Raw genomic sequence first — 21,292 nt, 5'->3', positions numbered from 1 at the left:
GTTCAAACTGTAGTGACAGGCAAACAGCTTGATCCTATCGAAAACCCCAAACCCTCAGAGAAACAGTAAACATGTGTAGTTTTTAAAAATAGTTCTTACATATTTTATTCTTTAACTTCCTTTTTAATATATTTTCTTGCATCATTTCCCTTAACAGCTCAAAATTATGTTTTTAAGTTTTATATATAGGTGGATATAAAGTAACCAGGAAGTATTGCGTATTTGAAACATTTTGAAACTTCATTATGTAATGTCAAGTGTACAGCATTACACTTGACATTACAAATGTTTTTGCAGTGTACCTCACTGCCACACTGCAAAAACACCAAATACTACCAAGTTTTTTTTGGTATAATTTATAGTGCAAATACTTAGTACATTTGAAATAAGACAAAACTAACTTATAAGCAACTTTTCTATACGATATAGGTTGTTTTAAATCCATAATTCCTCAATATTGATTAAAAATAAGTATTAGTTCCACTGGCAGATAATTTCACTTAATATAGGAAAAATGTCTATTAGTGAAATTATCAGCTATTGGAACTAGTTCTCTTTCATTTTAAGGAATTATTGACTTAAAACAAGCTTCTATATCCTGTTGAGATATTATTGTAAGTTAGTTTTATCTTATTTCAAGTTTACTAAGGTATTTGCAGTAGAAACTAGACCAAAATACTCTGTAAGATTTGGTGTTTTTTTTTTTTTTTTGGTGCATCCCTTGATTACATTTATCCTCTCACATGAGAGGGAAGCCATTCCTCTTAGCCCAGGGGTCCCAAACTCCAGTCCTCGAGGGCCGCAGTCCTGCAACTTTTAGATGTGCCTCTGCTGCACCACACCTGAACAGAATAATTCGGTCATTAAGGCTCTGGAAAACTGATCTACACAAGGAGGAGGAAATTAAGTCATTTCATTCCAGTGTTTTGTACCTGTGGCACATCTAAAAACTTCAGGACTGCAGCCCTTGAGGCCTGGAGTTTGAGACCCCTGTTTAGCCGCTCTCAAAAATGGGGAAAAACAAGAAAACAAACCATTCAACCCAGACAGATTTGTGTTCTTTGAACCTTCCAGATCTCTCAGGTCTTCTGGTTGTGGTTCTGCTCTGCAACCCCGGAACCAGAACCAAACGTGCAGAAGCAGCATTCAGCTTCTATGCACCGCAAATCTGGAACAAGCTTCAAGAAAACTGCAAGAGTGCTGAAACCCTGAGTTCCTTTAAATCTAGACTAAAAACCGACCTTTGAGCCGCCGTTACTGACGCATTGACCAATATATTTGATATGTATTGATGATTTATCATGGCACACATCGAGCAGTTATTAACTGCACGATGTGTCTGATGTTTTTTATGTTTTCATGAAGCAGAGCGCTTTGAATTGCCTCATTGCTGAAATGTGCTGTACAAATAAGCTCCATTGGTTGATCGAAAGTCGCAAAATAACTTGAGCTTGTCTTCATCTGATGCCAGGTGAGTATTTAGAAGATGCAAATAGCTGCAACTTGGACAAACAAGCCACAAAGGCTATTTATGCACACACAGAGAAAGCTGTATTCAAATGAGACTTCTCTGCAGTGGTGGCGTCACACAGGCGTGAAGAAATGCCCGAGTCTATCTGTGGTGCAGAAGCACATGTAAGCAATATGTTTAGAAAAAAAACAAAAACTAAACCTCACAGGGTTTTTACTAGAGAAGTTTGATCTACTTCCTGATTTCTCAGGAAGTTCAGTGAATGCCTGCTATGAGTCATGTGGACATGTGGTTAGATTATAAAAGTGACCTGTGGGCTGCTCATCAGTCACACTCACTTGGTGGTGATCGCATGTGTGAAAGGCAGAAGAGGTAAGAAGGTTACAACTATAGTTCGCAGAGATGTGCATGCGCACGTGTGTGTGTGTGTGTGTGTCTTTTCAGTTGATTTTTAACTGTATGTTGCATTTATAAAGTAGTATTTGTTTTCTGTAAGTTTAGTTTACGCAGATGCAAAGCAAAGATGCGTAGTGTGAGAGCCGTCTTTGAAACAACAACACCTTTTACCTGTTTGCATGACAAAGAAAAATTGAAATTTCTTCCGTGAACGAATGTGCTTCAGTGGGTCTGAGTGAAATCACGCAGCGGACACGACTTTAGAACTCGTCAGGCCTTTTCTGCGAAGCAAAACTCTTTTAGGTCCATCGGACCTCCTAAGAGTTAAATACCAGAATATCCACGTCAGCCTCGATTAAGTCAAGCACATGTTTGCTCACAGGAGCCAAACACATGGGACGTGCAACTAATTAGGAAACACCAAGAAGCTCTCAGCCACAAAAAAGGGATCAGACATGACAGTGGCCTGTCAGCAGTTTGCTGTCGTCGTGTTCCTTCCGAGCGCACAGTCTTGATGAATCGTTTTCTTACCCAGAGTTTGGGTTGAAGTCGATTGCTTACGTGCCTGGCGGTTTCGCAGCCGTTTCTCGTTTTGTTGACGCGCGAGGTCGATGCCTCCCACCGAGCGACAACTCTGACAGGCCCCATGAGACGGGGGCATCATAAAAGGCCTGTGGGTTTGTCATGAATCATGCTCAAAAACTCCATTTATTTATGTATTTGTTCCCGAATTCGGTTCTTCGGCTGAAAAGCAGTAGAAGACAGAAATCAAATCTTAATTTCCACATCTGGAGTAGGCGCAGGTTTGGACAGAGTTTTTCACTTTCATGCGAAAACAAGACTTGGCATCCAAGGATGTGTACCTGTTCCCCTTCACTCTGTTAAAGCAAATGGGTTGTCTATTTAGCCGAGCTTACACATAAGAAGGACAATTTCAGTTTGTCTGTATGTCTGCAGTGGATTATTTGCCTTTTGTTTAGAAATGATGAGCTGTTTCTGCGGAGAAAAATCCTGGATTTATGTACCGCAAACACTAAGAGATGGTTTCATTTATTAGCATTGTGTAAAGTTTAGAGAATACAAATATTTGTTAGTAAGTCATCGTGAAGACATTGTCTGAAATGGTGTAAAATTGTAATGAAAAGCACCGAGGACCCAAAATTCCAGCCAGATGCAATCAGTGATCGTTAAAAGATTTCCGAAAGTGGAAAAGCAGGAAACCGCCAACTGCAGATTCAGGAGCCGCTGGGGGGGGAGAAGAGATAAGTTAGTGGCAGATGTGAGATAAGTTTCAAAGAAACCAAAAATTAAAGCCACTAACCTTCTCAGAATCCACGAGAATCTGAAATTCAGCTCCTCAGCAGTGGAGCGATGAACTGGTGGCGGCGTAGACATGACATTGGGTTTGACTTGGAAGACATGCAACGTGGGGTGAATCCTCAAGGACAGCCACCGGTTTCACAGTGTTGGAAACGAGAAATGGGCCGGTGAAGTGAAGTGCCGACTTACAGTTCTTAAGCTTAATCCTGAGACTCTCGGCTAAAGATTCACCCATTTATTCTGTATCTGCTGTGGAATCAATGAAAACTGAGACATGATGGGCTGAAGGAGAGATCAACATGTTAGCTGGGAAAGAGGTAGAAGATTAGCTAGAAACCTTGCCACGGCGTAGAGCTCTCCTCCTGTCAACTGAACCTGCTCTTTTAACAGACAGAGACCATATGGCCCTTGGCTCCACAGTAACAATAAAGGTCAAGTCTCCTCCTGTGAAACTGTTTCCCCCACAGAAAGGAGGAGAACAATCTCTAGGTTCTTGGACTGGTCTTGGAAGTCTGGGGAAAACAAAAGAAACCTCTGAGTGTTTCTTCTCTATCCTTTGTACTGCAAGTCTGAACCCATCCGAGTCCAAATCGTTGCGTGAGTTTGGGTAGTTCTGGGTGGCCCGATCATCTTTGATGTCATCATTAAGTCATTGCATGAACACATCCATTAATGCATCTTGATTCCAGGAAGTGTTTGCAGCGAGCAAATGGAGGTCAATTATGAACTATGATGCTTTTACTGCCTTGCTTAAGGGATGGCTAACCCCTAGATGCCTCCCAGTCAGGGACTGTGGGATCAAACACCCTGAAGAGCTCTTTAGAAAAAGATTGATATGCACAAGAAACAGATTTGTCCTGCCACGCTGTAGTTCCCCATTGTTTAGCCTTAACCGAAAGTATTGAAATGACAAAGGTCATTTTTGATCTCAGTGAGGAAAGAAGAAGTCTGTAACTGAAAACATATTTCACAATGAGTCAACAAAGATCGGCACTGACCCGGATCTCATTTTAACGTCACAGTTATATTGTCGAAGGGTCCATTATGGGCCAGATTTTGTGGAAGTGAGAAAGTAGGAGATCGCCGACAGCAGGTTCGGGAGCCTCCGAGTAGAGTTTGAATAAACAGGGCTGGTGTGAACGTACTCTAACACGAACGTTTGGGGGATGCTTTGTGGCTGCAGGATGTGTCCAGCTCATTGTCATGGAATCTGCCTTAAAATCCAGGTTCCTTGTGGACAATGTGAGCGCATCTGGAAAAATAAAAACTAAAACTGAAACAAATTGGGACCAGCAGCGTGACAGCGACCCAAAACGTACCAGTGAATCCAACAAGAACTGGCTGAGAAATAATATGTCATGAAAAAATAAATAAAGTAAAATAAAAGTTAGTTGAGAGTTTTATGATTGTGTGCATTGAACTTCTTCAGTCACATACGAAACCAATTTGTAAAATCAAAACGCGGGTGGACCATGACTGTCCTTCTTCGCCGTTTCCCTAAATCTTGGTGGGTCTGAGCCCCTCTCTGCAACACTTTCACCAAGTTGGCAACCACAGAAAGCTCATTCCTCAGTTTGCTTTTTAAAGACAGTCCACATGGAAGGTATATTTTTGATCCTGGGAGCTGGCAAGACGACGCCTCCATATGGAAACACCCAGACGCTGAGTTTTGTGAAGCGTTGTCCGCTTCAAAAAAAACCTTATAGCAGGAATAATAAATGCAAAGTATTTCATGCCCTTTAAGTAGAAGTTTAAGTGAATGCTTTTGGACGAGATGTGAGGATAGAAATCGACGTGGGACACACTGTCTAGATTGAAATCCCACCTCTTTGATTCTGAGTTTATTGGGGGTGAAGCACACTGGGCTGTGATTAAAGGCACTTTGTGTTTGCTTACAGCCAGAGGAGCATGGAAACCATTTCTGCTCCGCTCCTTTACAGCTCTGCATCATCCGCTCTGGAGATGCAGAGCGTCGCTCAAGATGCCCAACGTTCTTTTTTTTGTGTGTGTGTGAAGAGAGTGATTAAGCTCAAACCGTTTCGATTTTCGGTGCTTCTTGCCTGAAACTGATTTTAAACTGAACTGAAAGTGTCGGTACGTTTTCAGTTCCTGACATGCTTTGCTTTGTAATCTAGTACATATTCTCTCTCAACTTTTGCAAAAAAGTGTACATATCCCTTCCATTTGTACTTTTTTTGAAATTTGCAGACAAAAAACATTAGTTTATTTTGTGCATAACAGACCAACACAAAGTAGCGTATATTTGAGAAAAGGACAATAAATGACACATGGTATTCTTATTTTTACAACTAAAACCTCGTCAAGTGAGCATTTGTCTTTTGTCTCATGTCTTTTGGTCTCTTATCACCTATGCATACCTGGAAACTGGCATTCCTGCCTTTTTGATTGGAGTGGCGGCGTCAACAATCATCAGTTGTCAAGTATTGCCTCAGAGTCTCAATTAGACTCAAGTTTGCGGTCTGACTTGTGTTGGAATCGAGACCACAGCACACCGAGACCAAGACGCGGAGGAAGGCTGAGACCAGGGCAAAAAAAAAAAAAGAAAGACCAAAGCAGAGTTGAATTTACTTTACAAACTCTTTAAAATCATATTGAAATAGTACAGGCACCTTCTCTTGTATTAGATTTACTGAAAACATTTGGGCTGCTTGCGCAGGGATTCAGGCAAACAAAGGGGGAAATGCTTTACACACCTTCACACTGCTTAGCTACAAGCTAGGACTCTTTTGGTTCCACATTCCCATCTACATGCTCTGAAAGCACGTGGACTCTATCTACAAATAAGTTGACTTCTGAGGCCAATTTGTTGCACTCAATTACATTTATGAAAATCAGAGCAAAGGGGGTGTGTTACAAACACACATCACACTTTTTTAGATTTTGATGGTTATGCCCTCTCCGTTCTGTTGGTCCGCCGTATAAAATCCCAACAAAACAAAAGTAGGTTTTGGGTTGTAATGACAAAAAAAAAAAAGGTTCAGTTGATAAGAATACTTTTGCAAGGAGATGTACAGTATGTAATAATAATAATAATTTTGCTACTTTTGGCAGATGGACGAGATCGATGCTATGTTCAGTGACCTGCTGGGAGAGATGGATCATCTCTCTCAGGTAAGTTTCTTTTTCTTTTTCGAGGTAGAAAGTACCAATCTTGTTTGTCTGAATGCTAACGTACAAACAAGCTAGCATCAGTTTGATGCAAGTCAGTCAGCATGTTGGTGTCAATGGAAAGAAATGGAAAACCTGCCTGTGACAGAATATGCTGACATTTGGAAAAACAACAGTTACAACCCAATTATTTGATTTCTTTTATCATTTTTTTCACCGTACATCGCATTATGTTCATTTATTTGAATCGTTGAATCAATGAAGAAAATCTGAAAATACATCAATGCGTGAGAAAAAAAGGCTTTCTGATAGATTGACAGCAGCATTAAAGTCCCAATATGCAACAAAGACTTTTTTCTACATAATGCTGTTGAAACAGTATTTTGAGAAAGTGAAAGCAGCTTTCATAAAAAAAAAAAAAAAAAAAACATCTTGTAAGCATGGAGAGGGATCAGTTATGCTTTGGGCTTGGAGACATGGAGAAAAAAAAGTGTTTGTGTCTTTTTTTATATGTATGCAAACTTCTGGTTTTAACTGTAGGTAAGGTTTAGCTAGCACTACACATGCAGGCAGTACAATGCTTCATGGTCCGTCTGCATTAAGAGGTGCTTATTCGAAGTGTTGACTTGGTGGAGATGCCCACCGCACTTTTCGGATTTTTATTAGCAAAAGAAACAAACAAAAAATAATAATCCAACGCAAGAAGGTTTGTGATTGTGACAATTCATGGATACGAATGATTTGGCGAGACGATGTCTCCCTGATGTTTTTGGTTGGTTTAAATTCACCAACGTTCTTGTGCGGCTCAAAATATTAATTGTAAACGAATGGCCAAACGACTCCTCTTCATTTTTCGATTCACATACTCTTCTCTAAACAGCTGTTTACAGATAACTCCCTTTACCTAACAGTCTGATCCTGATGACTTCATCCTTTCTTCAGGATCTCTTGACCTTCCTAACTGGTTTGTGTTGGTATGTTTCAGGCTCCTGGGCATCAGCAGGTCCATTTGTTTCTGACTGATTTGCTGCTCCTGATGGTTTTGCCTCTCGTAAAATGAGCTGCAGCCTCCCATGTTTATGGGTCGGCTCAGTTAAAGGAGCAATCCCACAGAACCAGATACCACTGATAAATGACTTTGTGTCTTAATAAAACTGTGCTTCAAGTTTTAAAGGCCTTGCAGCTGTTTCTTCTGCAGACGCTCTACTTTAAGTGTCACCGGAACGGTCAGAAGACTGTTCCTTTCTCTGCTCAAATCCGAGTTTGGGGAATCAGTTAATCGTGCGACGTTCGCCGCGTTTGTCCGGATGATATCAGATTACACCGGGCGCTTTTGTGTTTGGACTCTGCAGATCATAAACAGAATGAAAACCGAAGCATCTGCATGTGGGTCGGACATCAGGCCGCAGAGACGACGTAAGCTGCTCATCATAAAAAACTGCAGCTTCCGCCAAGAGCATACTGATGTCTCATGGAGACTCAGTCTGAGGCATATTTTACCATTGTCCTTCCCCGATGCCTGCATAGAAGCAGGAAAAGAGAGCAACGCAGAGAATAGGATCAGTCTATAGTTCATATCAGATTGACTCACACTGATAGTTTGGGGCGCTTTCTTTGCAAAACCATAACTGCAAAAGCAATTTCAAACAAGAGAATGTGAATGAAAAGGATATAAATTAAAGCACAAACATCCCTTTCATTATATTAATTATCTGCTTCAATTGAGTTTGAGGAAACAGAGCATTAAATAATTTAAACTCCAGCCTTGCCTTTGCCTGTCACTTCCAAAACTGTAAAATTACGAACAACATCGACAGCCAAGCCTGAGCTTCAAAACTCTGAGACGCCAAAGGTATTCTCAAACGCACTACTGCTGCAAAATGCATAAATACATGCTCAAAGCTTTCAAAAACGAAGGACCAGACAGGTGCATTAATTAATCTCGTGTTGCTCTATGCAAGCGCTCCATCTTCACTGATGAAGATTTACTCACCTCAGCGTGCTGAATGCTTTAAGGGGCTCCAACTGACAGCAGCCCGGCCCACTTTTTCACAAAATCAGCTAATGGTTATCGGATTACTCTAAGGCTTTCACCCACTGCAGAAACACAAAATCACACCAAATATTTTTCTTCTAGTTTCTCGTGCAAATATCTTAGCATGTTTGAAATAAGACAAAACTAACTTACAAGTAACTTTTCAGCAAGAAATAGGAGCTTGTTTTTCAGTCAATAATACCTTAACATTGATGAAAAAGCACTAATTCCACTGGCAGATTTTTTCACTTATATATAGACATATATCCCATGTTACAAGTGAGTTCAAACGTAACTAACTACACCTTCTTTATTCTGTTAGTCTTCTAGTTTGCTCACTATTTAATTTGAACCCTGACCTCCGGTCCCTGCACATCTCTGCAGAGTCTAGCAGAAGCCACAGTTTCATCAGAAATGGATGCGACTCCGCAAGAGAGCTCCTTCTCCATCGGCTTCAACAACCTGAACGGCAAGTTCTCCATCATTCTCGGCTGTTTCATCTGAGCCGGCGACGATGGCAAAACAGAGTTTTGTTCAATTTAAAATGTAACAATTTACAGTTTAACCCGGTATTAGCTGAAGCTTAGCGGGCTTTTGAGCGAGCTATACTCCAATATAAAATGTATTCATCGTTCAGCATGCAAGATTCATATTTTTGTGAAGATTAAAACTGTGATTATAAATTTGCTGTTTATTTCTAATGGGGGGGGAAAAGCTGATACTTTATGTAATTTTAGCCAAATGTAGTTTTTGTTGTGAAAATTCACAACAGAAAGACTGATTCAAGATTCAATGCATAATTTGTTTTTTAAAGAAATGTATTAATACGTGAAGGAAGAAGTCTTTTTCACTCTTATTTTTGAGCTTGCACAATTTCAGCCAGGTCTTATCATAAGCATACGCACGAGGGTCAGATAATGTTGTATTCATTTCCTCCTGCGTTAGCAACGATTATCTCCAGGGAAAACCATGCAGCCCTTATCGCTTTGCATCCAAATGAACTCTCATGCCAGAGCCTGATGCTAAAAATAATGCACATGGACGACGTGGTGAAAAATTTTATTGGCAGAGCAGGTCAGAAGTAAATCTCTTTACCAATCTAAAATTAGTTTAAACAAAACTACCAGAGTCTCTTTTTTTTTCTTCTTTAAAAAAAAACTTCTATTAAGCTAAAAACATCTGGAAATATGAAGTATTTTTTACAAAACATCTCATGTTTTTTTGGCAGACATGTTTGGCAGAGTCAGATTATTAAAAACATAAGAAAATAGAAAAAAATACCGAACCCTCTAAGTGTTCCAACATTTAACCACAAACTCCACGTATCATCACAGATGTCATCTCACAGACAACGCGCCAGAAGACTGTGTCACTGTGTTCAAGGAGAAACCTCAGAGCCGACACGCTAACTACGCTACAAACTTGTCATCGTCAGAAAATAAAGCATGAAAGTGTTTTCCAACGTAGCTGCTTGGAAGACTAATGTTTCAAAACAAATGTTTGGTCTTCTTCTTCCTTTAACTAAACCAATATGGCTCTCTGGAAGCAAAATTTTGCCCACCCTGGCGCCAAAAGCTAACTGCTAAGCTAACTTGTAGCAGATGTGGTTTTCTCTGGGTGCGCGGCATCCCAGTCGAAGTCCCTCATACTTTACAGAAGTTTGTAGGTTAGAAATAACAAAAAATATATTTTAATATGCTGTTTGGAAGTTAAAGGTAATAATGATAAAGACACCAGTAGGCTAGGCTTAGCGATGCAGGCTGCTAGCATTCGCTGGTAGCACAAAGCGTACAGTAATCTTACTGTGGTGACAGAACGTGTAAAGCTAAAGTACTGTCTAAGCCAGGGGTGGGCAACTCAAGGCTTAGAGAGTTGCCGGTCTCCTGCAACTTTTAGATGTGTCTCTACTTCAACACACCTGAGTCAAATAATGAGGTCATTAGCAGGACTCTGGAGAACTTGACTGCACTTGGGAGGAGATTCAGCTGTTGGATTCAAGTGTGTTGGACCAGGGAGACATCTAAGAGTTGCAGGACACCGGCCCTCGAGGACCAGGATTGTCCACCCCTGGTCTAAGCAAAGCTTTCCTTTAACAACTGCATCCATCTGCAGAGTCTCTGAATGAGCTGGAGGACCATGATCTGGATGCTCTGGTGGCCGATCTGGAGTCAAAGTCCACTGATCAACAATCTCCCACACACAATGGCAACAGCAACCCAACAGGAAATGAAACCGCACCACCTGCCGTTTATCAAGAGTCCGAGCCTGTGGTGACCTTTCCTGTGGTCACCACTCAGTCATCGAGAGCTGTGAAAATGGTAGGACTCAAAAGTTTCACAGGGCACTGCACACGTGAAATTATTTAAGTCTTAAAAAATTTCATTTTTAGTTCAAAATAGCTCAACATAGAAATGCTCTGTAGACGTCTGGGCAAACGTACACAGACATGTGGTTTAGTTCTTTTTTTTCTTTTTTTTTTAATGTCTGGAATTGATTTTAGATGCTAGAAGTTTAAATGTAGATGTGTTTTAGCCACTATGGACATGAAGCCTTGAACTTGGAATCTGTCAGGACTGAGTTTTTGGTTTTGGTTTTGCCTTTCATTTTACTTAGCATTATGTTTTAGTTCACTTTAGGTCAGCCCGTCATGGTCCTTTCAGTTTTATTTGAGGTTATTCAGTGTGATTAGAATTGCCTTGTTGTTTTCCTTATTTTCAATCCTTCATAGTGTTTCTACTTAGGGTTATTCTTTAGTTACTTTAGGTTCTGTTATTCTTGTATGTCTGAGTCTATGTCGAGCTTTCTTTAGTGATTATAGTTTATTTTTATTTAATCCTTCTAGTTATTCCTTATTTCAGCTTCCCTGTAGTGTTTCTAGTAATGTTTATTTCACAGTTATTTTTCATCACCCGTGTTTCTAGTTTTCTTATTTTGTCACTTTAGGTTTAGTCAGTCTTTTGTCTGAATCTATGTCCATCCTTCTTTAGCGATTCTAGTTAGGTTATTTCTTTGTTTAGATCTTCTAGTTTGTAGTTTTGTTAGTTAATTTTCTTCATTTAAAAATATGTATCCACATAAACTACGTCTACTGCCTGCTGCGATTCGGTCCACTCCTACACACATCATGACAGAATCTGTCAATTACTAAGGAAGTGATTTACTATTTATAAGGTTATCTTCACCATAGTATGTACTTCACAAATAATATACAAGTCAACCACTGTTTACCTGTTTCTCCCAATTTTTCACACACAAATAATACAGAATATTTTCCAGACACTGATAGGACTGGCGCCACATCGCAACAACAAAAAAAGCTCAAATTAGTTTAGAATATTAAACCAAATGAAACTATTGTATAGTTTCAGTTTTGTAATCAATTCAAGACAGTTTTTTTATACAGTGTAACACATGTCGCCTTAAGGGACTGTTTACAATAAAACACTGCGAGTTAAAATGAACTGCTATGGCCCAGCTTCCTCTACAAAGTCTATCCTGCCTCTTAAAGGGGCAGTACTATGTATTTTCCAGCTGCATATTGCCATGTTATCAAGTAACTGTTTTACCTTCTGTTGTTATTTTAAAAAATGCTACATATATCAAATATAACTTGAAGGAATTTCGACTTCCTAATTTAACGCCTTGAAATTGGGCCTCTGTCTCTTTAAGAAGCTCTTGCTATTCCTGAAACTCCGCCTTCAGGAAGTCATCACAACATAGCTCCTCCTCCTTACTCCTTTACTTACTCCTTTAACAACATTTTTACCAGCATTTCACTGAGACGTAGCTCGAATAATGAACCCAGTAGATGTACAGCTTCACCAGGTGTTTGCTAATTGCTGCTGTCTAGTCTGAAGGAGCTGAGTGGGGCACCTTTGGGGCTCGAAGGCGGGGCTAGGCCCAACCAGGTGTTTTGCACAGCTGAATGGTTGCCACAGGAGATTCAAGGATTTCTCAAACATGTGTATGCATGAATCGAAGCAACACTCCAGGTGTGTTTTTGATGAGGAAATAACATAACATGATATGGCGTTAAACAAATTGATTTAACGTCATACTGCTGGAGATATTAGCAAACACCTGATAGATCTGTGAATCTGCTGAACTCCTCCTCCAAACTACTTCTCACTCCTAAGAACAGTTGTAAATAGCATGATGGAGAAACGTCATGTTGACATGTTGACATGCTGACGGCGAAGTGTCAGAAAGAGCAGAAACTTCTTAAAGAGACAGAGGCCAAGGCATCATCATGTGGATCGTAGCTTTCCCACTGTTGTTCTGACGTTGCACTTCATGCTTTCCAGAACGAACCCCAAACGAAGGCGGATAAAATTAAAGTGGCTCTGGATAAACTGAAAGAAGCCAAAGTGAAGAAGGTAAACTCAGCGCTCAGTGTCTCACTTCCACCCTGCAGTAGCACAGGCTCAGTTAAACAAAGCACTCCGCCCCTTGTAGTTGATTATAAAGGTCCTGATGAGTGACAACAGCTCTAAGACCCTGATGGTGGACGAGAGGCAGACAGTCAGGGACGTTTTGGACACTCTGTTTGAGAAGACACACTGTGAGAGCAGCATTGAATGGAGCCTGTATGAGACCAATCCAGATCTGCAGACTGGTGAGACAACCAGCACACACTGAACATTCGAGCCGGAAGCCATGTAGGCACTCATTCAGGCAGCGTTTTCCTCAAATTGTCTCAGAAAGGGCCTTTGAGGATCACGAGTGTCTGGTGGAACCGCTGTCTGCTTGGAGTCGGCACAGCGAAAACAAACTCTACTTCTTGTCAACGCCTCAGAAGTACATGATGTTCACAGAGCCTCAGGTAAGCTCCGGTCTTGAGAAATGCCTGAGCGCTTTACCTGCCCTGACCCTAACCCTAATCCAATTTGCAGATTTTTTACATGTGGAAGAAGAAGAAATCTAGCAGCGATATGAATAGCCAGGCCAAAGAGCTTCTTATCAAGGTTGGTTACGGTAAAACCAAATCGGTCTTCTCTCCATCACACATTTTAACTCGGTTAGCCGAGAATTACCTTTGTGTTGTTTTTCTTTTCTTACAATAGGAGCATTTCGGAGGTTCTACTACTATTGTCCCTAATCTCGAGGGCGTGTTATACCTAAAAGAAGATGGGAAGAAGGTTTGGAAACCTCGCTACTTCATGCTTAGGGCCTCTGGGATCTATTATGTCCCCAAAGGAAAAACGAAGGTATGACACATAAAGGAAAGAAGCTAAAGGGGTAGTGTCATAAAAAACTAACCTTTTTTAACTAAGCTTTATATCATGTTCTAATGTTATTCGCTCACCAAAAACATACCTGGAGTGTTGCTTTGATTCTTTCACGCATGTTTGAGAAATCGTTTAATCTCCCATGGCAACCATTCAGCTGGCCAAAACACCCGATTGGACCTAGCCCCGCCTTCAGAGCTGCAGTTTCCAAGCTTCAGAGCTTCTGCCTCACGGAACAGCCCTCCCTCACTCAGCTCCTTCAGACTAGCCAGGAGCAATTAGCAAACACCTGGTGGAATGAGTATCTGCTGAGTTCATCACATGAGCTACTTCTCAGTGAAACATTGGTAAAAATGTTGCTAAAGGGTTAATAGAGGAGCCATGTTGTGACGACTTCCTGAAGGAGGAGTTTCAGAAAGAGCAAGACGGCCTCTGTTGCCCAATTTCAAGACTAAATCCAGAATTAAAAGTCCTTTTAAGTCATATCTGGAATATATAGCATTTTTATAACAACTGAAGGTAACATAGTTACTTAATTATAATAAAAAAAAACACATAACACAAGCCTATGCCTGGAAAACACATGTTACTGCTCCTTTAAATCTAACCTCAAGAGTGTAAAAACACATCATTATTTATAGCACTAGTGAAAAAGTGCTTTAATTATACTACTGCATTGCTTCTACGCTATTTAAGAAGTAAAGTGAGATCCAGGTGGTTTAGATTGAAAGCAGTGAACTATCTAATCATTCGCAGATGGGTCGGCGCACGCAGATGTGTGTTAACACAACACTAAGAAGGGAAGACATCGGCATTGACCTTGGAGAGCTGTCTGAAGTCCATTATTCTACAATAAGATTATGAACAACAGGAAAACATTTATGACAGCTAAAAACCTTCTCAACATCTCAAGCTGCTTAGAAATATCACTCCCTCCAAACAGAATGAAGAAGTATTATTTACTCTGGCTGGATTGCATCTGACTATTATAACAAATTGTTGAAGAAGGTTCTTTCGACAAATTGGGGGTGGTTGAGGAAGTAGAGAGATACTTGACTATAATGCACAGCCCCCTGTTTGCTGAAACCTAAACATAGCTTGTGAAAAACATCTTGCAGAACCTGTTAAACACAGAGGGGAGAGTTGATGATCTGGGCTTGTTTTGGTTGCCTACTGACTTGCCCGAACTCCGAGTCACGATGTTGAGCAAAAACTGAGTCGGGCTACAATGAAATGTCCCCAAACATGGCAGCAAATCTACAACAGAATGACTGGAGATGATGACTCGGCGTGATGCAGCGAGCCAGTAAAAGCCCCGATCTCAACCTGACTGACATGCTGTAGTGGATCTTATTAGAACATCGAGTGCAGAGAAGCAAATACCCTAAAAACTACATGAATTGCTGTTGTAAAGAAGAGTCAGCAGCAATTTACTTCACAACAATATGAAAGACTAACAGCTACCAGTAGTTTTTGCTCCTGTTGGTATAAGCCACTGCTCTATAGTCTTTCCACTATAGTTTAACTTTTCTAATGTGAATAATTACAACCTGGAAACTGCTGACTGTTTTTCTGCTCTCTGGGTTTATTTTTAACACACATGTTTACTGTTTTTTTTTGCTCTTTGGGTTTATTTTAGAACCTGGTAAAGAGCAGATCATTTTTGACATCAGTTTATGCTGATGCGTAAAACTGTAGAACCGATACAGCGCGACATTTTTATGCCGCGACTGTGTCGAGTTTGAAAATAATTTTATTTAGAACTGGGTGTTTGCAGGAAACAAGTGCAAACACTCAACCCCCACGTCCGAAAATCTTCTTCGAGATCGTTGACGAGCAGATTAAGGCTTCGTTTTAGCAGAGACTCTTGCTGTGAAAAAGTTGTAGCCTTTATCCAGCCTGTCTGTTTAGTTGGACATTCAGATTGCAAACAACTGAGCAATTGTGATGCGCAAATCACAATTGCACATCACAATTGCCAGGTGCTTTCAATGTGAACCACCTGGATCTCAAAATTGTATATTAGTTTGTTTAGATTTTGCAAACAAACAACCTTTGTTTCTATTGAAGTTAACAGGATGGAACTTCATCTGAACCTGAAATGACGATCTGTCCCATCTTCCTGCAAGCAGGAGTTTGGCATCAGTCACTTTCAACCTCTTCTAAATGTAGATTTAGACAGTTCATTAGTGATTTGAATGCACTGCTGTTTAATGTAGCTGACATATAAACATGAATGTCATCAGCAAAGAATGAAAAGCGCTTCCCAAAACAGATACGGAAGACAAATTGTACAAAGTGAGCAATGGACCCAATGCATATCCACGAGGAATCCCAAAATGGATCGGAAATCATTACTGCTAGTCAAACAGTTAGCATATTTGTTATACATATACTCTAGATCATATAGAGTCTAACTTAAAATAACATTAACTGCTAAGTAGCTAGCAACGGCCAGTGCTAGCCATGATTAACATTAACACTTTGACCAAAGATCTGTTCACAGAATCTGTACAGAATGGTAATAACTAAATGCTGAATATGAATTTTGTTGACTCAACTCTACAGTGTTAATAAACCAAGACTTGGATTGATCAAAACTGAAACCTTGATTAGACTTGATTTGCAGGAAAAAAAAAGAAGCCTATTTTGAGTTGATTTACACCCAGCAGTTTTTAATGTGCATCTGGGTGTTTCATTGTACGTCACATTTTATATTGAGGCAATGGTGGTTGGAGTTTCTCCTGTAACTGGTGGGTGGCCATTTCGGAAACCGGCTCCATTTGTTCCAGCCGTTGTGTCCTTGGGCAAGACACTTCATTTGCCTTACGTTTCGCCAACGGCAGCTGTGGCTACGGTGTAGTAGCTCGCCACCATCAGCGTGTGAATGACTGAATGTACAGTAAAGAGCTTCGGAGTCCTCTGAACTCGATTAAGCGCCATACAAGCACAAGCCATACACCATTTGCCGTATCCCCACATGATCAGGCAGTCTTTCTTATGAGCTGATACGAGACTCTATTTAAAAGATATTGCAGAAAATTACACAAGTTGTGGAAAGATGACTGAAACTCATTGCATAGAGAGAGATAAATAGCAGCCAGTCAAAATGCTTCACTTTCAGGAAGTCACTAGGCTTCAACTTGTCACCAACAACCCCGTGTTTGTCGGTGAGGGTAAACATGTCAACATTATTCTCATCTGCTGAGAAAGAAAATAGGAAGAAAAGTTGTAAGGTTTTAGACAATGTCCTTTGAACTGTGTATGTTAACTTGCTTTAAGATTTGATTTTTTTAAATATAATTCTTTAGAATGTATTGATAAACATCAAGTTCAGTTGTAGCTAAAACTATTCAATCCCTGTTACAAATAGATTTTATTTGCCGAATTCAAAATTGTGTAGGTGCTTCCAAGAAACAAAATACAGGAACTGTTAAATAAAAGTAACATTTCCAATATTTTGTCTAGATTTATCCTACTGTCAATGAATACTCCATCAATATAATTGTCTAATATCTTCAGAGAAGATTCTTACCTTGTACAAACAAGAAAAAAGGAAAGGATTACCAAAACAAAACAGAGGTTGTGAATGTTCCTAGAGATACCGCTGAAAGTTTTTAGAGTTAAAGTTGAAGGAGCAGTGGCTGCACCACATAGTTGGGGTAAAAACAGGAAGCAATCACCGACTGCCAAGGGCCATGAGAAAGCAAGTGGTAAAAACTAAACGTTGAAATGCTTCTTCATTGAACTCCAAGACACACTCTACCGCAGGCCTAATAAAACCACAACAACAACAACAAAAAAAACAGTTCCAGTTTCCTCACAGCTCCATAAATGAGTCAAACAGGTTTGGGGATTCTGAATTAAAACTGAAACTTTTCAGGTCTGTGAATTAGCATGTCTAGCATGTCTACAGTGAAGCATGGTGATGTGATGTACCGGGCTGCTGTGCTTCGTCCGGTAGTGAAAAACTGCTAGATTTAATCTCAGGATTTCAAATCCAGGCAGAAAATGTCATATTAGTTGTACGCTACTAATTGGTTACAGAAGACTTCCTACAACAGTGGTTCATAACCCCGACCCTCAAGTGCCATTAGTCACAGTGCATGTTTTAGGTGTTTTCTTGCTGCCACACACCTGACTTAAACAACTGAGTGATTACAATAGGCATAACAGAAGAGGTCATGCAATGATTTGAATCAGGTGTGCTGCAATAAAGACACATCTAAAACATGGAGAAGAGGAACACCTGAGGACAGGGGCTGGGAACCAATGTCCAAAGGCCTTTTCACATGAGGAGAAAGGTAAGATTCATCAGAACGCTACCAGCATGTAGTGCCAGACCACAAGTCACATTTGCCATAGCTCATGACCGCAAAGAGGTGCTGTGGATACTTGTCTTGAAGGAGTTGTGACATCATTTGTGCATCTTCCAAAGTTTTCAGCAACGCACATCCTAAACATTTCTGTCTCTCTCCAAAGTCTTCCACTGATCTCGCCTGTTTTGTTCGCTTCGAAAAAGTCAACGTCTACACCGCCAGCAGCTACAAACAGAAATACCGAGCGCCCACAGACTTCTGTTTCCTGTTAAAGGTGAGGTGCTGTTCAAGATTTAAAGAGCTCCTTTACTCTTCAGGTGTTTTTTCTCTATGAAAAATACTTTGATCGCGCACTGTAAACTTGTAAACTACATTTTTCGTCCTAATGTTCAAACTGGTCTTGAGGCGACAGCAGCTGATTGTAGTGACTGGCATTAGGAGGACTTCTGATGACAACAGTTGCTGTTAAGTATAATAAATGCAGGTTCATGATCAGCTTTGTACCAATCAGTTCCCACTTGGGGCTATTGCAGCTTAACAGATGTCTTGCATTCAGAGTTCACAGATGGGTGTATTTTTAGCTGCCCTCAGACTTTATGAAGGTGCACATATGAAAACAGCCAAAGTGAAAGAGGAAGACGGCGCTCAAAATAAGGAACAGAGGGCGGTGAGGTGGTGCTCTACACCGGAGTGAGCTGAGGTGTTTTCATAGTTTCAGCTGAAAAGATCCGAGAGCAGCAAGAGGGCTGGTAACAATATGTGGAGTCAAATATCAGGCTGCAGGTTTAAGAGGTCATGCAGGCATACTTTTTGGCTTTACACAACAACAAAAACAGCACAGCTTAAACTCTCTAAATATGGGTAAAAAAAACCCAAACTATTTAATATCAAATGCAGTCCCTTCTTTTTTCAGTTTTAGCGCGCCCACACTGCCCTCTGCTGGCTCTTTTTTTGTACTACTCGTTAAAGAAAATAATGAAATCATTTCCTTCAGCGCCTTAAACAAGGCATAATAAAACACATTCATTGTCTGTGTAGCTCTAAATGAAAAATGTCAACAATGTCAGCATGCTCATCTCAGCTTGACCCAGTTTGGAAAATGAGGGGTTGTAGCACAACAACCGAGGCCGGTGGTTTAATCAAACAAAGGCACATTTGTTGGCACCTAGACGTGTCAAAAGTCTTAAAATAAATCCAGCTTTTATAGTGGCATAATCTCACGATGACAAATTGATGCAAAGCCAGAAAACATTTATTCAGTGAGGGAACAAAAATCCCATCGAAAAATATCTGATAAGTAAGCAATTTTTTGCCATAGTTATTTTTTTTATTTTTAATAATTTATTTATCTAAATCACCCAGAATCAGTCATCGCTTGTACAAACTCCTCTTCAGCTCACCGTGCAGATTTTCTTGATAAACCATTTCTGTGCTGATTTGGCCACGTTTTGCAACATTGTCCCACTGAAAGACTCACTGATGACACTTTTTTTAGTTCACCGGATTTTTTTTTTGTTTCAAAGTATTCATGAAGCCATGCACTCCAGCAAGGGATCCTTGGAAGAAAATCAGGCCCACAGCATTACAGATCCTCCACTGTACATACACAGTATAGACATGAGGTGCTTTTCCACACATTCCTTTCTTATTTCACGGCAAACCTAACCTGTTAAAGTGAACTGAAATTTAAGGTTGTGGTTTTCAAATGCTCCAATGTGAGGCTATCCTTCTGCAATAAAATACAAATACACTCAGAAGTTTTTCTACGTCTTAGCATCCCTGCATCCAGAAGGAGTCTCCCTACATCAAGATCCTGTGCTGTGAAGACAAACACGCACTTCTGCTTTGGGTCAACTCCATCAGAATAGCAAAGGTCAGGTTCATCGCCGCTCGCTGTGATGCACGCATTGTGTTGCGTGTTCACAGATGTGTGTCCTCTGTGTGTGTGCGTTTCAGTACGGTGCTGCGTTATACAAGAACTATCAGGCTGCGGTGACCAGAGCATCCGCTCTGCAGATTCCCTGCTCAGCAGCAAACAAAGGTGAGAACCCAGAAATGCAGAAGAAACAAACGAATGGTTTGTCTGAAGCAGCTCTGTCCAAGCTAAAGCCTCCAAATCTCTTCAGATATCGCAAATGTAGTGCTACAACAATCAGGCAGGAACAACTTGTTGACTAAACATTTCAATTCAAAAATTGGAACTTCTTTATATTTCTCTGCAGAGAAATCTAACAGTGCTACCTCCCTGGAAAGCCCATACCCAAGTTCATAAGCCAAATTCACTGAAGCTAAATCATCACCTGACACCTGACATCTTCAATCCTCCTTCTGGACAAGAATGTCTTTGAAACAAACAAGAACTTCCTTCAGCACAGCATCTTGCCTGGAGTTTGCATATTTGTGGTAGGAGGATGTCCAAAATCACTTAGTGGGCCGCAAATTGTCCCTGGGGCCACACTTTGGACATCCCTGACTTCAAATAAACCCATTTTTATTTGCACTGGCATGACCTTGTACTGTAAGGTGCGAGGTCATGCCTGTACCACATAGTATATGCATGACCTTGTACTATAGGTCATGGTTGTCCAAAGTCAGAGAGAGGAATTCTGTGTTAATCCCATTTAGACTATTGTTCTTGAGAAATCTTCTCGATTTGCTTCCAGTTTCCTGTTGATGCTCATTTAACACAAAGGATCCGTTTGGAGGCACTTTGGCACCATCATCGTCCAGTGATCACAGTGTGAATGACATATACTTGTTAATACAATTTATGATTTTCTTAAAATAAAAATGTAAAATTCAGGCAGTAAGGGGTTAGGAAACTATTGTTTACGAAAACAAGTATAATAAGTGCAATCATTGGGAGTCCTGCTGTGGACATTTGTCCTACTCCCCCTTTCCAACAAGACATTATACATCGTCTCTGAGGTTGGACCACAAAGAGACAGGGATCTTTGACTCTGTACAAACTGTGTGGTGTACAAACGTTTTGCCAAGGTGGCCAAAAATGTAAAGCTGAAAGTATTTCATGGGCCATAAAGTTTTTATTGTTAGGGTATTGTTTTTATTAAAGCTGATTAAAGATACTGTTTGTCCAGATTTCTTTTGTGCGTGTATTTTGAGCAACAAGAGCAAGATGTGGCTCACGATTGCATTATTTAGCCTATGGAAAAAACTGGTTAGTATCTCGTCTTTTGTACATATTTAATGTTGCTCCTGTATAAGGGTAAACGCCGTTTATGACATAGGGATATAAACCATGTGGTGTGAATTCAGGCAAAATTTGATTAACACATCAGGAGCTTATGAAGCCTGCTGGAAATTGTCCTTGCTACAGCAATCCTTCACTGCCAGAAGTGAGCCGAGAGATCGAACAGCTCCGTTCACTTCCTCC

At 40.4% G+C, this 21,292-nt stretch overlaps 1 protein-coding gene across 3 annotated transcripts; it reads left to right on the top strand.

Moving 5' to 3' along the window:
* Nucleotides 1-1,783: 1,783 nt before the first annotated feature.
* Nucleotides 1,784-20,975, top strand: LOC102228243 (amyloid beta A4 precursor protein-binding family B member 1-interacting protein-like). Of its 3 annotated transcripts, XR_002752846.1 has the most exons (14): nt 1,784-1,843; nt 6,260-6,319; nt 8,736-8,820; nt 10,464-10,669; nt 12,656-12,727; nt 12,807-12,966; nt 13,052-13,173; nt 13,244-13,315; nt 13,415-13,558; nt 18,062-18,172; nt 19,673-19,771; nt 19,855-19,939; nt 20,121-20,301; nt 20,562-20,975. XR_002752846.1 is itself a non-coding variant. In XM_023334804.1 (13 exons), exons 2-13 carry the CDS (start codon nt 6,260-6,262, stop codon nt 20,570-20,572), a joined length of 1,227 nt encoding a protein of 408 aa, XP_023190572.1. In that variant the 5' UTR covers nt 1,784-1,843; the 3' UTR covers nt 20,573-20,975. The 3 variants fall into 3 exon arrangements, 2 of the variants coding, with proteins under 2 accessions (XP_023190572.1, XP_005813551.1); XM_023334804.1 differs by lacking the exon at nt 20,121-20,301; XM_005813494.2 differs by having other exon boundaries at nt 20,121-20,975.
* Nucleotides 20,976-21,292: the final 317 nt, after the last annotated feature.

Source organism: Xiphophorus maculatus, chromosome 6 (genome assembly GCF_002775205.1).
Source record: "Xiphophorus maculatus strain JP 163 A chromosome 6, X_maculatus-5.0-male, whole genome shotgun sequence".
In the NCBI taxonomy this organism is placed as follows: domain Eukaryota; kingdom Metazoa; phylum Chordata; class Actinopteri; order Cyprinodontiformes; family Poeciliidae; genus Xiphophorus; species Xiphophorus maculatus.
Note: the sequence above shows the minus strand (reverse complement) of the source record. Positions and strands in the feature narration are given on the sequence as shown.

Bases quoted from the DNA above. Each gene is read 5' to 3' on its own strand.
- LOC102228243 (XM_005813494.2), top strand. From the start codon at position 6,260: ATGGACGAGATCGATGCTATGTTCAGTGACCTGCTGGGAGAGATGGAT. The intron at 10,670-12,655 runs GTAGGACTCAAA...CATGCTTTCCAG, and splicing joins CATCGAGAGCTGTGAAAATG to AACGAACCCCAAACGAAGGC. The intron at 13,559-18,061 runs GTATGACACATA...CTCTCTCCAAAG, and splicing joins TCCCCAAAGGAAAAACGAAG to TCTTCCACTGATCTCGCCTG.